Raw genomic sequence first — 17,763 nt, 5'->3', positions numbered from 1 at the left:
TATACCTACATGGAGGCCCATGGTATATTTGAAAAGTTTTGAAGTTTTGTTGTTTTGAAAATGATTTGAAAATGATTTGAAAATTGTTTGAAAAGATTTTATTTTGAAGAAGTTTTATTGTTTAAAAAACTGTACAAAAAGAAAAGAAATGGGACTTACACTCTCTAATATTCGAGAGGCCCCACTTTGTTTTGAAAATCAATTGATCAATCAAAAAAGATTTAATCAATAGTTTCTTTTAAAAAGAAAAATCAAAAAGAAATGGTTATCGTTTTGAAAAGGATCGCGATCGCTCGTTTTAAAATGATTTGAATTTAAAAGAAATCAACTTAATTAATGTTAAAACAAGTTTTAATGCTTAATTAAGACCTAAGTGATTAGGGTTTGATCACAAAAAATATTTACAAGTGATTAGGTTAAAAATTAAATGAAAAATAATATTTAAAGTATTTAAAAACATTTAAAAATACATCATTTTAAACCTAATTAAAAACATATTAAATAAATCCTTTTTTGTGATTTTCTTTGATATTATCAAAATATGCATATTAAATAAGAGGTGTGTAAAAAATGAATCAAGAATAAGTTGATTTGAATGGTTAAATTAAATGATGAAGTTGTGAAGAAAAATGAAAAAAAAAAGTGATAAAAAATTGGACTTTGTCTTCACTAAGGCTTGAACCCACGCCCTCTCTCTCACCAACCAAAACATGGACCAACTGCGCCACGCTTGTGGCTTGTTAATAACACGCATCAAACTGATTATATTTTAAAACTTGGATTTGAATTTTCTGAATCAAAAATGGCGCCAAGAACACACCTTCAACTGATTTTCGAAAATCTTTGAAACTGAATTGTTTTGATCAAGTGAAGGGTCTATCTTGCTCGATTTTGGACGAGGAACACAATGGTATCATTTAATTGCATTTATTTTAACTCTAGGGCTATCAATTTTCTGATGAACACGAAGAACCCTAATATGACAAATCATTGTGAAATCGTGTATGATCATGATATGATGCAATTGATTGAGGGTTAATGATCCTCATAGGTGCAGAAACAAGATGATATATCAATATTTCATTTATGATGCGTACATGGTAGAGTTTGAAGTTCATGAGGCTTACCTTCAAAAACGGCCAAACTGGAAATTGAAATCGTGCTTGGAGGTGTTACAGATGTTGTTGTTCAATCTGGACAGCTTCAATGGACCTTAGGGAAGGTGTCTGGATGCTTGGAACAGTTTGAATTCATCTGAGCTAAGCTATGGAACCCGATCTGCAGAGCCTTCAAGTATGAATCGAATTTGAAGATGGAGGCGTTTCAGATCATGGATGATGGTTGGGACAGTTCATATGAAGTATATGGATGGTGTTAAAAGTGTTAACTTGGACAGATATGGCCTGGAATTGATTTTGGCATGATAAGGCTTAGGTTATGCATATTTGAGAAGTGAGGTAGTGATTTTGAGTTTTAGGTGTTTTTGGGGTGTATGGATGGATCAAACACATCCCATATGATGTTTGTGGCTTGTGGGAAGCATCACTTGGCTCAGAACTTGCAAGGTTTAGAGGTTGAGTTTTCTACCTCTTTGAAAACTATGAAACTTGTAATTCAAGAAAGAAAGAGAAAACCTATGTTTTGTGAGGTTTTGGTGTGATTTTGAATGAAGTTATGACCTCTATTTATAGTCCAAACTTTCTGAACTCAGAGCTTTGCAACTTGCTTCTTCTTTGGTGATTTGGCACTTAAGGGATAGAAAGGAATCTTACCATTAAATGCATATGGTTAAAGTTACTAAACCATGGTTAAAATTGGCTATGCTTCTTATCTCTTTCCCATCTGTCTCAAATCAGAAAATATCTTCCAATTATTGCCTCTATGTATCATTACTTGGTCCATTTGGCAACTTGGTTCATAACTTAGTGAAAATGGTTTGAAATTTCAAGTGAGAATGATCACTAAATGCATAATTCAAAACCATAGCTATGCTCCATATTTTTTCATTCTCTTGGACATTTTGGAAAGCTCATGTTATGTACTTCAAAACCCTAGTTGAAAGTTTCTTCAAGACCTTTAAGGAAATGGGTGAAAAAGATCCATGAACTTTGAAGAAAATGAGATTTCAAGTGAAGTTTTCAAAAAGTACCAACTTTGAAGCTCCATATCTCTTAAATGGTTGATCTTATGGAAAAAAATTATATGTGTCAAAGTTGTTTATTGGATCAAAATCTACAACTTTCATGCTGGAAGTTTTTTTCAGTTTGTAGGTGAAATTTTGAGAAATTTCCTTCCAAAGTTTGGAAAAAACCATTGAAAAAACACTTAGAAAATTTTCTAAGTATAAAAGTCAAACTTTTGACTTTTTGATTCTTGATTAATTTTCTTGATTTTTCTTGATCAAATGACTTCATATATCATATATTGATGATTCAAAACTTCAAAAGTCATGGTTGACCAAAATTCCCCAAAAGTCAATGGTGATCTTGTACAGTTGACTTTTTTCAAACGAATCGCGTTTCTGGAGATTTCAAATGAACCAAGCTATCCTCACCAAATGAATGGTATGAATGGATCATATTGAGGCATTAGAGGATATTGAGCCATGATTTGAGTTGTGGCACCATGTCCTGATTAAAAAGGCAGTTGTTCAGTGAATTAGGTCAAAAACCCTAATTGTCGACCTGATGAAATTGATGACTGTGGATCTTGAATTGAGATGTAATTTCCATTGGATGTTATCATAGGGATTATTTGAAGATGATTGAAACCTTTGATTGACTTCCTGGGGATTTTTAGGGTTTCCCAAATGTGATCCCTGATTTTGGTCCCTGATAGTTCAAAACCCTAATCTGATGATTTGAAATTTCACTGTTGATCAATCCTTGTGTAGGAGATGTTTTAGGCCACTGGATTAGGTCAAAATGATGCACTTGGGGTCTTGAGGTGATGTCCCAAGTTATTAGGTCAAATCCTGAGCAAAAGTCAGGAGTATGCTAACTTCAGTCAAAACCCTAATTTGGTTGATTCAGTGCCTTTGAGCTTGTTGAAATGAATCTCTGGGGACCAAATGTTGGTTGTTGATGAAGATAGTTCTTTTGAGATGGAGGGAGAACAAAACCCTAATTGATTGTTACTTGTACTGATGAGTGATTTCTTGTTTAAATCCTGCTGAGTCACAAATAACAAACACAAGCTATGCAATTTGTTAGAGATGCAAATGATGCATATGCAGATGATATGAGGTGGTATCTTAGGTCAAAAATTGGGGTATGACAACATGGTCTGGCAGAAATCAGAAGATGGTCCTGCAGAATTCAGAACATGATCTGGAAAGCATCAGAAGATGGCAGTCAGAAGCTAAGCTCTAAAGCTCTGATGGTATCACGCTCAATGCACTTCAAAGTCTGAAGACAGAAGTTGCATCTGCACCAAAGCTGAAAACTCTGATATTCAAACATTAATCTACACAATATGAGTCCAGAAGCAAGTACAAGATGAAAAGGCTATAACGTCAAATCTCTGATTGACAAAAAGAACGTTAGAAGCTAAAAAAGGCAAAGTCAATAAAAGAAGCTGAAGCATTGCTCGAGGTAGTTGAAAAAAGAGTGAAACATTAAATGCAGCTGTCTACTATTCACGCAAAGCATTAAATGCTCCCAACGGTTACATTTCCTCAACGCCTATATATAGAAGTTCTGATTCAGAAGCAGCTAGAGAACTCTTGCGCAAAAGAACCAAAACGCTGTCAAACTGAAATCACAAAAAAGAAAAGAAGAACTTCATCTTCAACCTCACAACTTTGTAATATTTTTAGTGAGTGTTACAAACTAGAACTTAAGAGAAATATCACTTGGTGATTACAGCTTTTTAAGAAGCAAAGTTAAACTCTTGTAATATTTATTTTACATTGATTGTAAAAGGAAGTCCTAGAGTGATCAAGTTGTGATCAGAATACTCTAGAAGACTAAGAGAGAGTTCTAAGTGGAGAATCATTGTAATCAGTTTGATTAGTAGATTAAATCCTCAATTGGTAAATCACCTTGTCAGGAGTGGACTGGAGTAGTTTAGTTAACAACGAACCAGGATAAAAATATTTGTGTTCAATATTTTTTTATCTACCATTTTTGGTCAAACCCTTATTCAATCCCCCCCTTTCTAAGTGTTTTCACTCCTTCAATTGGTATCAGAGTGCCGGTACTAAGTGCAAGCACTTAACCGTGTTAGAGAAAAGATTTTGGGAGAAAAACACAAAATGGTTGAAACAACTACTTCAACTACTACTAATCAAAACAACAATGGTAACAATGGAAGTAACAGTTTCAATGGTTACAATAGACCACCAGTCTTTGATGGTGAGAACTTTGAGTACTGGAAAGACAGACTTGAAAGTTACTTTCTTTATCAATATGGTGACTTATGGGATCTAGTATTGGATGGTTACACACATCCTGTGAATGCTCAAGGTGTCAAGATTTCTAGGCAAACCATGAGTGATGCTCAAAAGAAAGACTTCAAGAATCATCACAAATCAAGAACTATATTGTTAAATGCGATCTCTCGTGCTAACTATAAGAAGATAACAAACAGAGAAACAACTCATCATATCTTTGAATCTCTAAAGATGACTCATGATGGAAATGATCAAGTAAATGAGACAAATGCTCTAGCTCTAATCCAGAAGTATGAAGCATTCAAGATGGAGGAAGATGAGAACAATGAAGCAATGTTTTCAAGATTCCAAACTCTGACTTCTGGATTGAGAGTGCTAGATAAAGGGTACACCAAAGCTGATCATGTAAAGAAGATTATCAGAAGCTTACCCAGAAGATGGGAACCCATGGTGACTGCCTTCAAGATTGCCAAGTGTAATACGGTGGGAGAACTGACTTTTTTGAAATGTGCGGATAGCAAGAGTTGCCACCGACTTTTATTTTATCCAATTGGAAAGGCAAAAAGAACAGGAAAGACCTTTGAAAGATTTTGAGTCCGGGGGATAGGTTATACAAAGGGAATGTGTAAGCACCCTTCATATCCATGGTTATCCATGGGCTCTTAATTGCTTAGCTCACATGTTTGTTTTCAAAATGTTTGAAGTGTAGTGTGTGAATAGGAAAAAGATTTACTAAGGACTTTAGCTTGTAAATAAGCGTAGCCTTTTTGATTTGATTCTTTGAAAAGAAGATGTGAAAAGCATTTGATTTTGATTTGAAATGTTGAGCAAGTATTTAAGAGCACCTACGATAAGTTCGTCTTTCTTGTTCTTTAAGATTTTCGTTTGAAAGGGTTATCCATACCATAAGGAGGGTAGGTAGTCTTTTCATTGGATGTGCGGGTCATCGAGGGTCATCGTTCGCCTTAAGACTATCCATACCATAGAAGGGTATGAAGTCTTTTGGGAAGGATATAATAGTCATTTAGGCAACATGTAAGGACACCTTAACATTCGAAGGGACTATCACCATTTATCGAGGCAACATCGAGGGACGAGATCATTTTATCGTAGGCAACATCGAAGGGACCATGATCTTTAAATCAGAGGGACTATGATGATTTAGAATCGAAGGCAGCATTTGCTAAGGTATCCCTACGCTCGAAGACTTGACTATTATAATCGAAAGGCAGCATAAGAGGGATTACCTTAAAGGTGTGTGGGTGCAATAATCATGTGATTCAGTTCGAATATTTTATCTTGTATATAAGGTGAGCTATGTTCAATTTTTATCTTGCCACTCCCTATTTACTAACCACGCAGTTAATATAAAATAAAAGCATAAATTAAAAGTCCTACGCTATTACAAGGCTTCGGGGAGGGGGATACTTAGCCAAAAAAACCCGGGGAATGCGGAAAATAAAAGCAGAAAGTAAACCTACAACTATTACATGGCTTTGGGGGCAGTTACATAAAAATATGCGGAAAATAAAATTCTAATTAACTATTACAAACCTTAGCAGTTACATAATAAAAACTTCGAAGAATAATAAAATACGGAAATAAAAATCCTAATTACTATTACAAACCAGGAGCAGTTACATAAATTATAAAAAATTACGCGAGAAAGTAAATAGCGGACGAATTGAGAAATCGAAAAAATATTTGAAGAAGAGGAGAAAAAAGATTTGATGTTTAGACAAATATTTTAAGTTAATGTTAATTAAATCCTAAATTAAATTATAAATATCCTAAATCTAATCAATTATTGAAGAAATTATTTAATTATTAAATCAAATCAAATTAAATCTAATCTAATTGAATTTTAAATTGAAATTTAGTCTTAATTAAAAAATCTAAACTAATCCTAATTATAGTCAATTAAAATAAATGTTAAGACAATTAAATCAAATTAACTATTAAAACTAAATGTTTTTGTGATTTTATGATTTTATGGAAATTAAATGAATTAAAAAACCTAATTACTAAAATTAAATTTATTAAACAAAAAGGTGAAAGAAAAAAATAATTAATTGTCTAAACCCTAATCCTAGTCTTTATTAGTTATGGGTTGATTTTAATTATGTGGTTAAATAAAGAAAATTGTAGAGAAAGAAGAAAGAAGAAAAAATTGACAAAAATAAAGGGTAAACCTGGGGGTCGAACCCGAGTTGGGAAAGTGATTGGTGCTTGTATGCCACCTGTTGTGCCAGCGTGCTTTTGGTGTTAGTGGATGGATCGCCGACGGTTAAGGCGTGAAAGAGTGATGCGGATCCGGTTGATTCGGTGGTTCTGACTGAGTTCCACTTCTCTTTTGTTTTCCTCTTCTACGTCTTTGGTAGATTATTTTCCATGTGATTTCATCTTCTTCCCCATATGTATTCTCTCTGAGGGCTTTGATGGCGGTTTGTGGAGGAAAGATGCGTGTTGAACCACTCGGTTCTACGGTGAGAGGAAGATGTAAGTTCTTGAGTTTCTTTTTGAAAGTGTTCTTGATGTTCTTCAACAAGCTATGAAGTTGTTATGGTATTCATGAGAGGAAGTGAAGTTTGATCTTAGAGAGAAGGAGAAGAAAATAATTTTTGTGTTTGTGAGAAGAGAGAGAGTGAGAATAAGGGTTAGAAAGTTGTTGTGAATGCCTAATGTGTAAAAATTAGTGATATTTATAGTGTAACTTAGGTCAACAAATATGGAATAAAAAGATCAAATATTAACTATTCATTAAAAGCTTAAATCAAAAATAATTTGATTGTGATCTTTTAAATGATTAACTAATATTTTCTTAAAAAGATCTCTTTTTTTTTGAAATAAAAGAATTTTATTATTTCAAAGTATGCATTTACAAGCAAGCCTATAAGCCATAAGACATCTATTTACATGAGTAGATTAACTATATGCTCTCTATAAGAGGGTTTCATCCATCCTCTATATACAATAGTATCCTTAATATTGCTAACCACACTATCATAGTCTCTAAAAGCTCCCATATTGCCAAAGATCTTATTGTTTCTGTACATCCAAATACTATAAACCACTTCAGTGATGACTGCTTTGAGGATGCCCGATTTCCTTCCTTTGCTCTTGGTCTTGCTCTTGCTCTAATTGAAGTCCATGCTCCTGTTAACTTTGATATCCATCCACTTCAAAACAGCCTCCCAGATCACTACTGTATGAGTGTAGTGAAACATTAGATGGTCAAGGGTTTCTACATTCACATCACAAAATTCACACTGTTGGTGTTGCATAATACCAAATGTGTGCAGCCTCTGCTTGGTGGGTAATCGGTCCGGAATTGCAAGCCATAGGATAACTTTGGCTCTTGGTCTTGCTATATTATGATTCATCACATGATACCAATCAACTTTATTATCCTCCTCCAAAAGTGAATTATATATCTTCATCATTTGGAAAGCACCTATATTGATCATATTAGTCCACATATGTTGGATATTTGCAATGCTATCCTTGCTGGCCAAGATATGTTTCAAGATCCAAGTGCAGCTACTTGTATTTATATCATTCATACAGTCCCTGCCTTTTAAAAAGTATGTATGAACCCATTTTACCCATAGGTTGTCCACTTTCATACATATATTCCAAAAACTTTTCAGCATAGCCACCAAGTTCTAGGTGTACAGATTGATAATGCTCAGACCACCATACTTCACAGGTTTACAAACTTGGTTCCAGCTCACTGGACTCTTCTTCCAAGGTGTAGCTTTCCCTGCCCAGATAAAATTTCTGCATATATAATCCATTTTTTTAATAACAGCCATGGGGAGAGGTAGGCATAACATCCAATATTGAGTTATTGCAACAATAACACTTTTCACCAGTTGGATCCTGCCAGCTATGCTAAGAAGATTAGCAGACCAATGTCTAATACGGCTCACTATCTTATCAATCAAAGGCAACTAATGATGAATGTTCAGATTCTTACTTGCCAATGGGATTCCAAGATGCCTTACAGGGAATTGTCCTTCAGAGTAACCTGTTTGCTGCAGCACTGTCCTCCTCGAGTTACTATCCATCCCTCCAAAGAATGCCTTGCATTTCTTTGGGTTAACAATGAGCCCTGTGGTTTTAGAGAAGGTATTCAGTCCATCCAACAACATATCTATAAAATGGTCACCTCTACTAAATAACAAAACATCATCAGCAAAAGAGAGATGTGTAATATTCAGCTTCTTACATTTTCTATGGAATTTAAATCCAGAATTCTGAGACATCTTGGTAAGCACTCTATTCAAATATTCCATCATGATCACAAATAGGATTGGGGATATAGGGTCCCCTTGTCGAATACCTCTTATAGCCTCCATGATCTCAGTGTAGTCCCCATTCACATTGAATCTATAGCTAACTGTAGTAGTGCCCAGCATGATCCATCTTATGAACTTTTCAGGAATTCCCAATTCTGCCATAATAGTAGTTAAGGAAAACCAATCTACCATATCGTACGCTTTCTGTAGATCAATTTGCAACATACACCTTGGAGTGCCTCCTCTTCTATTGTACCCTTTCATCAGTTCAAAGGCCAGTAATATATGGTTTTGGATTACTTGACCTTTAATGAAAGCAGCTTGGCTATGATGTATAATATCATGAAGCACACTGCCCAGTCTATTTGCAAGGACCTTAGAAATGATTTTACAAATTGTAGTACATCCAGCAATTTGCCTAAAATCCTTAACCTCATTTGCCTGGTCATGTTTTGGAACCAGAGTTACAACTGTGCTATTAAAAGCTCTAAAGAGCTTTCCTTTCACAAAAAACTCCTGAACAGCAGCAGTTACATCTTCTTTAACAATGCTCCAGCTGGCTTTAAAAAATTTAGTTCCATACCCATCCAGCCCTGGAGATTTAAGGTCACCAATGCCCTACAAGGCCTTGAAGATCTCTTCCTCTGAAACATCTCTGGTCAGTAGATCTCTTTGATCAGGGGAGATTTGTTTGCCTCTTCTTAAAGCCTCTATGTCCACCATTTTCAACTTTTCAGCTTTGGTCCCCATAAGCTTCTTGTAGAAATTCACTATCTCTAGCTTTATATCTTCTTGTTCAGTAGCACTACTCCCATCAGCCTTCTTTAGCATGTTAATACTTCTACTCTTATGCTTAGCTTTCACTGTAGCATGAAAATACGCATTGTTTTCATCACTCATTCTCAGCCAATTAATTTTGGATTTTTGCAGAAGCATTTTTTCCTCAAGTTCTTGAAGGTGTATAAGATCTTCAGTACATTGTTTCACCCTGCATATAAGGTTGCTATCCATCCTGTTATGACTCAGCTCACTCTGTGCTATCTCCAAATCTCTTCTAGCTTCACTCATATTCTGCTTCATGTTAGCCAAGCATTTACTCAGGTTTATTAGATGAGGTTTAAGTCTCTGCAATTTTCTCCAAAGTATGAACATAGGGCTGCCCTCAATATGTTCATTCCAGCTTTTCTTGACAACATCTTCATACCCTGCTATATCAATTATACAGTTATGGAATTTAAATCTTCTATTTTTCACCACTTTATGATTGTCATTCACCACCTGCAGAAGGGCATGGTCTGATACATTGGGAGCCAGGATTTTCAAGTTCCAATCACTGTACTTCTTAAACCAATCCACATTGCCTATGAGCCTGTCAATTCTTGAGTAAATAGTATCATTAGTGTGTCTATTACACCAAGGATAGTAGTCACCACTACTATCCATCTCACTTAGCCCTGTTTGAGTCATCATATCCAGCAAATCCACATATTCAGAATCTGAGACCAATCTTCCCCCAATCCTATCCTGAGCTTTCAATATATTGTTGAAGTCCCCCATTAGACACCAAGGTTCATGAGCATTAGGTTTCATAGCTGCAATGTCCTTCCACAGCCTTTTCCTTAGCTCAAGCTGATTCATCCCATAGATAGTAGTGAGCCAGAACTAGAAATTACCAATTGTATCATAAATTCCACAGTGCACATATTGATCAGAGCTCTTCACCACTTTCACACCAACAGTATTGTCATTCCAAGATATCCAAATACGACCATTAGCATGATTTTGATAATTGTCCATAAAGTTATCATGAACACCCAGTTTCTCTCTAATCACTATAGCTTTACCTATCTTTACTCTAGTTTCTATAAGAATCAAAATATCAGGCTGAATTTGTTTGAGACGGGAACTAATCTCCTTGAGTTTGCCTGACTTATTAAGTCCCCGCATGTTCCAAGAAACTAGCATGGCCCTCTATCTAGGGTCACTATGAGGTCATTCAAAACCCCTAGTGCCTCAAAGCCATTAACACAGTGTATATCATTATTTGAATCAGTCAGAATTCATTTACCTCTATCCTTTATTGTAGATCTGGCCTCTGTCCAAGCTTTCTCATCAACACATACATTTGGCTGCTTTACTTCACTTCCTTTCTCAGGTAAAGTTGGCACCTCTTCTGCAGCACTGTCTTGTGTAGAATTACTGGCAGCAGTCTCTATTGCTTTTCCTTTTGGCTTCCATTGTTTCTTCACATAGTCTCTGCACTTGTGTCCAATGCTATAGCATCTATCACAATACAATGGTTTCCACTCATATTCCACTGGTTGCATTAGTCTTCGTCCCTCACAGTCCTTTATAACGATCTCTTTGGTCAGCTCCTTTGTGATATCAATTTCAACCAATATACGCGCATAAGACACTCGCAGCTTATTGGCAGTACATTCGTCAGTAACAAGAGGAACGCCTAAGGCACTACCAATTTTACTCAGGCTTTTTGCTCCCCATAGATGGAGAGGGAGCTTTGGCAGCTTGACCCACAGAGGAATGGTTCGCAGCATGTCTCTTTTTAGGTTGAAATCCGGTTTCCACTCCTTCAGCATCAGGGTAATATTGCGCAATGTGTATGGCCCCTTCATCAACACCGCATCCATATCTGAGTGTGATTGGAATCTGATGATAAAGTAACCTTCATCGTGGTAGTAGAGTGCAGGCACCTTGATAAAATTCCAAGTCTTCTCCATGAAATTCTTCATCATGTTCATGCTCAGATCCTCTCCCATCGTGTATAGAATTAAAGCTGTTTCCCAATACTTGACCTCTGAAGCAATGTCATCTTCTTCAATCTCTATCTCAATTCCTCCTTCAGTCACATTGGGTGTGACGAACTGCATCGATAATCCATTCGCCGGATTCTGATTCTCAACAAGAACATCAACCCAGAGCTTTCGCTCTTCAATCTTCGTCGGTTCAGGGATGGCAGTAGTTTCGATCTTTCCGACTTTTAGGGTTTCAGATTCATGTCATTGTCGCTCATACTCTCTTCTTCAATCCTTCCTTCTATCTGATCTTTCTCTGGCTCCCTTGGAATAGAGTTCACCATCACCGGTGACGATGGTGACGGTTGGGTCACCGGGATCGACGGCGCCACTCTCGGTGGCCTCCCTCTCCCCCGCTTCACACGCGAACTCGTTCCCATCGCACTAATTGTTATATATAAAATATTGAGAAAAAAATATACAAGTTGTTACCCAAGTTGTGAAAGTGTTAAAAATAGAACAAATAAAATTAAAAACTTCCTTTTTTGGATTTTTTTGAATATTTTATGATTTTTGGTGATTTTTTTTACTAAAAAATGCATAAAAGTGAAAATTGACTATTTTAAAAAATGCTTATTTAATTAGTGCGAAAATTAAATTAAAATAATAAAAAAAATGCAATTTTTATGATTTTTGAATAATGTAAATAAAGTTAGAATTAAAATTAGAAAACAAATATAAAAAGAGAAATGTTAGAAGTGAGATTCGAGCCCGGGACTTCTCGCTCATGTACCTTTTAACCTCAAATCCTTACCAATTGTGCTACGTCACTTATTCGAAATAAAATGACGTTTGCAAATGTATGAGGGCAAATTTTGCGGTATGACAACAACCCCTGTTCAATCTTCTTAAACCTGAGGATGTAGATTGGCTCGTGGGCCTGTCGGAATCTGAAGGTGGAAGAGGATTGAACACTAGAATACCAAGAAATTTGCCCTTGCTGATGTAGGGACTTTTTCTGGAGATGGGCTTAAAGATGCCATCTAGGCAAAGTGTTGTCGGAGACGGGCTTAAGATGCCATCTGGACACAGTATTGTTGGAGATGGGCTTGTAGATGCCTTTAGTTGATGTATTGACGTATGTCAGACTGAATCGTACATTAGACCGTATCTGTGGTGTCATAATTAAGTTGTTGGCTCGATTGCCCTGAGCATCTGGAACATATAAGTGAATTGATTGTCGTGACTCAATTGTCGTGGCTCCATCGTCATGACTCCATTGTCATGATCATTTCTGAACTGAATACTGGGATTAGATATGTGACTCCACTGTCGTGACTTCAGTGTCGTGGCTCCATTGTCGTGACTCCATTGTCGTGACTTCATTGTCGTGACTCCATTGTCGTGATCATTTGTGGTGAATTCATTGTCGTGACTCCATTGTCGTGACTTCATTGTCATGACTCCATTGTCGTGACTCCATTGTCGTGACTCCATTGTCGTGACTCCATTATCGTGACTCTATTGTCGTGACTCCATTGTCATGACTCAATTGTCGTGACTCCATTGTCGTGACTCCATTGTCGTGACTCCATTGTCGTGACTCCATTGCCGTGACTCCATTGTCGTGACTCCATTGTCGTGTTCTTTTTTGAATTGAGTGTCATAATCAAGTCTGTCTCTTTCTTTGATCGTGTCAGCACCATCCGAGGTAACCGAATCAGATCTTAGAAAGATGATCGTGTCTACACCGTTTGTGATGATAGAATTAGATCTTTGAATGTTGATCGTGTCAGCACCGTTCGTAGTAACTGAATTAGATCATGGAATGTTTTCGATTACTACCAGGGGACTGATGTAGATATCATTTACAAAGGACTAACATGATGAGAATGATTTGTGAGATGGGCTTAAAGATGCCATCTGAAAGAGGTAATTGTCAGAAGTCAAAATATGCACCTGATAGGAAGTTTCAGAATGTCCAGGATTCGAGCTTCCGAAATGTATATCTGATTGGAATGTTTCAGAAGTCTGGGGGTCACGCTTCCAGAATGTTCATCTGATTGGAATTTTCAGAATGTCCGGGGTTCGAGCTTCTGGAATGTATATCTGATTGGAATGTTTCAGAAGTCTGGGGGTCACGCTTCCAGAATGTTCATCTGATTGGAATTTTCAGAATGTCCGGGGTTCAAGCTTCCGGAATGTATATCTGATTGGAATATTTCAGAAGTATGGGGGTCACGCTTCCAGAATGTTCATCTGATTGGAACTTTCAGAATCTCCGGGGTTCGAGCTTCCGAAATGTATATCTGATGTAGGTGTCTTCAGAATGTCTGGAGGGATATGCTTTCCAGAATGTATATCTAACAGAGATTGATTTTTGGTTGATATTCGTCCGCTTGGGAACTTACCTGAAAAACAAAGTTAGCAGCATGCAATGCCATGATTCATGGTATGTATTTATGTAATGATTAATTATGAATGATGTATGTATGCAACATGTTGTCAATGATGACAGTAGATCGTAGGATAGTCTGGCGGGGAAAATAAATCCCTGAATGTTATGGAGGATACAGAGTACCAGTCTTCTGTTTTAGTAAGAACTCCTGATTCATGCTCGAGGATACTCAGTTGGGGATTTATGATTTCTGATCGGGGATGAGAGCCATTTGAGTAATTGATCTTGATGTACCCTGATTGGGGATAAGAGAGATGAATATAATCTCCGATGTTGCATCTGGCTCAACTCAATTGTGAGTGCCAACCTTTATGGTGATTATTCAAAGATAACTTCTTGAGGACTACTCTGTGGGGATATGCCCCTGTGAAGCTGGTGCTGTGGGGAGGTGTGGATGCCTTGAACATTGCCCCCAGTGGCTATAGTAACTGTCGTTCTTGGACTCGTATTGATTGGGACTCACCCGTGAGTATTGATCAAAGTGTTGAATATGCCTTGCATAGCTTTGCCCCTGCTGGTAGGGAATTTGAAGAGATTTTCCTTGTGAGGACTTTATGAGATATATACTATGGGTGACCTTCCCCTAGTAATCATAGACTTAGGATAATGCCCCATGTCGATTGGGAAGTAACTTCAGACCCACTTGGTTGCATGCCTCTGACTGTTTGGCATTCTTGAGAGATTCTTGGGATCTTGACCTGATTTCCCCAGATCGACTAGATAAACTGTGTCATGCCCCTTGTATACGTAGGAGACGTTGCTTCTAAAATGATTTCATTTGTTGAGATAACTTTTGGTCATTAGTTGTACCCTGTGCAAGTTCTTCCAGATGCTAACATTTGAAATTATGTAGCAAAATATGTTTAATAATGAATTCATGAGATGCAATGCATATGTCTGTCTTGTTTTCTTGAAAAACATTAAAACAGGAGACGTAAAAGCGTGATGTTTATAAAGCGTGACGTTTGTAAAAACGAAATATCAACTAAGCATTTGCGGTAAACCTTAAGGAGTCAGGATAACTTTTTGGTGACAGTATGCTTTCGAACTAACCATGCTTCAGTTAGGACTTTCAAGGGTTGTAACGTGGCTTGGTTCACGGTTTAAGAAACAAAGGATAATGGCTCAAAGTTTATTTGTACCCATCCCAATCTTCGTGATGTTCTTCGATCCCGTGCTCAGTTAACTTTTTCGTTTGAGTCCTAGTAGAGCTTGAAGTTGTAATATTGACATTTGATGATGGTTAAAGTACTAGAAATTTATTTGGACAGGCGGTCATCTTTTTTGTAATGTTATCTTTTGCCGAGGATTTGTAATGACTTCTTTTTTGACTTTGTTATCCCTAACTTTTGTCTGAACTGTTTATTTTGAGATTACAGTCAGCGGGATGTTTTAATTTTTGTTAAGTCTCCTTCATAGGTTTTGGCTTGACAATTTTTCTTTTTGATAGATGTTGACTGCCTGACTTAACGGTTACGGGAAACCATCAATACTTGTGTAAAAGCGTACTGGCATGACTGAGTTAACTGAGTAACTACCCTGCCCCAGGTTATAATTAAGGGTTTTAATCTGTATGAGAAAGAAAACTTCTACTTCATAGGATCAAAGGGGTTGACGAGGGATTAACATCCTTATATCTCCACTGTTTAGGAATGTAAACAATGCCTGTACATCGTCAGCATAGTCCATTCAAAAGCATAATGTATGAGGTTGAGGTATCGTTTTCGTCATCCTCCCTCAAAAGGCATACAGCTTTAGCAGGAGTCGAATATCACAAAACATAAACAAAGTAAAAACCAGTTTAAATGAGTGATAGCGAAATAATTAATTCAAGACAAACATATGCAATGCACTAATGATGATTATTAAGACAAATAATGTCTATCATAAGTCAAATGTTTAAACAACCAGAATAGAAATTGCAAATGAAAGTAGATCTAATGATCCAAAAGTTCGTCCGTCTAGACATCAATCAGTATTGTCATGACTAGGCATGGGAGCGGTGATCACCACAGGAGTCTTGGGAGGGTTGAACTCAATTTCACCAACATCAATCATATCTTGGATCTTGTTCTTCAACGACCAGCAATTATTTGTGTTGTGTCCAGGACTATTGGAATGATATGCGCACCTTGCATCGGGCTTATAGCTAAGAGCGGAAGTGTTAGGTTTCATGGGAGGATCCCTTACAGTAATCAAGGTTGCCTTCAGCAGTTGTTGCAATACCTGAGCCAGTGACATTTTGATGTTTGTGAACTGACGCTTAGGCTTGTCTTGCTTGTTCAGACGACTTTGTTGTGGCGCTGGTGTGGAGATCAGAACTGCCCCTACAGATTGGTTGCGTTCATTACGACTTTTTCTGGTTGTGCACAACGTCAGTTATGCGAGTTTCCTCAGGTGAGTGGAAATCAATGATCTTGTCATCGATTAAGTCTTGAATCCTATGCTTCAATGGTCCATAATCCTCTGTATCATGACCAGGACTATTCGAATGATAAGCACATCTCGCATGATACTTGTACCCAGGAGCAGGATTGGCAGGAACTGAGTATGGAGGCAATAGGGTTATCAAGTTCTGATCGAGCAGTTGTTGCAGAACTTGAGACAGCGACATGTGCAATAGAGTAAATGATCGCTTAGGTTTGGATTTCCAATTATCTTGACTACCTTGCTGCCTATGCTAATCCTTCTCCTTCTCCTTCTTGATCAGCAGTGCCTTTAATTCTTCTTTCCCCTTTGCCAAGTTAAGGATCATCTCTTGGAACTGGGCATTCTGGGCTTGAAGATTTCTGACAGATTGCTCGAGATTCATAATGCTGAAATAAACATCGAGAGAGGATGAGAAACCCGTCGTAGGAAACCTGTTATGCGATGTTATGAATGCATATGCAATGTTTTCAAGGATCTTTAAGGAATTTAGTTAGAAGTATTAGATTGTAGCTTTGCTGAAGAACTTTTATTTTTGGTCTTTGAACGTCCTTCTTTGAGAATCAAGCTCACCATATCCAGTGGGTCATCGTCTCTGATTCGGGATATCTCTGAATTTGAAGGTACATGGCTAGAGGAAAATAAATCCTCATGCCCCTTGATAGGTATGATGTCTTTGAATTGGAATACATATGTCCAGAGAAAATTAAATCCTCTTGCCCCTTGATGAGAATTTAGTCCTTGATAAGGGCACCTGAAATTGTGCGCCCTAAATTCCTATGATCCTTGAAAGGGTTAGTTAATGTGCTATGTTATGATATCATGATGTCATGCGAATGTAATGCATTTAGTAAAACATAAGGTAACAAGGACGGGTGAGTCCTACAAACAAATCCTGCAAGGAAGTTAGAGGGTTAGTAGCACACACAAGCAAGTCACACAAGTGTCCTTAGGCTTAAAGGCTTGCATGGGGTCTGACCAGGTAACTACCCTTCCCCAAAGGTACTTCTATGGATAAAGAGATTTCAGCAACAGGGTTCTACCAGTTACTCAGAATTGTCAGCCCCTCTAAAGCACCCTCGAACATGGTACATGCATACCACGCAATGATACTTTAAGAAGAAACCTATTTGAGTTGTAGTATCGGGTCGCGACCATAACTTGACATGCATCAAGAATAGCCCTCCCACTACGTTCATAAAAGTCAAGATGGGTTAAAGGTGACTAAAGGTCTTTGAGCTTCGACGCACCCAAAGGTACATACGTAAACCTCTCTCATGCAAAAGAGGTACGTAATAACCAGTGGAGGCCTAACTCAAGCGTGAACTCTCATATTGACCAATCCCAAGCAGGCACAAGGGAGGTCTCCATGACTATGTCGCTCCTATCTCAAGTGTACTCGAATCCAGGTATAGGATTCGTCCTTCATTT

The 17,763-nt window shown here is 37.4% G+C and overlaps 1 protein-coding gene across 1 annotated transcript; it reads right to left on the bottom strand.

Annotated features, from left to right (window-relative positions):
• Positions 1–10,754: 10,754 nt before the first annotated feature.
• On the bottom strand, positions 10,755–11,582 carry LOC131597411 (uncharacterized). The gene has a single exon (XM_058870112.1). The coding sequence runs from the start codon at positions 11,580–11,582 to the stop codon at positions 10,755–10,757; it is 828 nt and encodes a 275-aa protein (XP_058726095.1).
• Positions 11,583–17,763: the final 6,181 nt, after the last annotated feature.

Source organism: Vicia villosa, linkage group LG4 (assembly GCF_029867415.1).
Source record: "Vicia villosa cultivar HV-30 ecotype Madison, WI linkage group LG4, Vvil1.0, whole genome shotgun sequence".
Classification (NCBI taxonomy): Eukaryota; Viridiplantae; Streptophyta; class Magnoliopsida; order Fabales; family Fabaceae; genus Vicia; species Vicia villosa.
The sequence above is the reverse complement of the archived record's forward strand: the minus strand, read 5'-3'. Positions and strand labels throughout refer to the sequence as shown.

Excerpts from the sequence above, each read along its gene's own strand:
- LOC131597411 (XM_058870112.1), bottom strand. The coding sequence starts at position 11,582 with ATGCAGTTCGTCACACCCAATGTGACTGAAGGAGGAATTGAGATAGAG.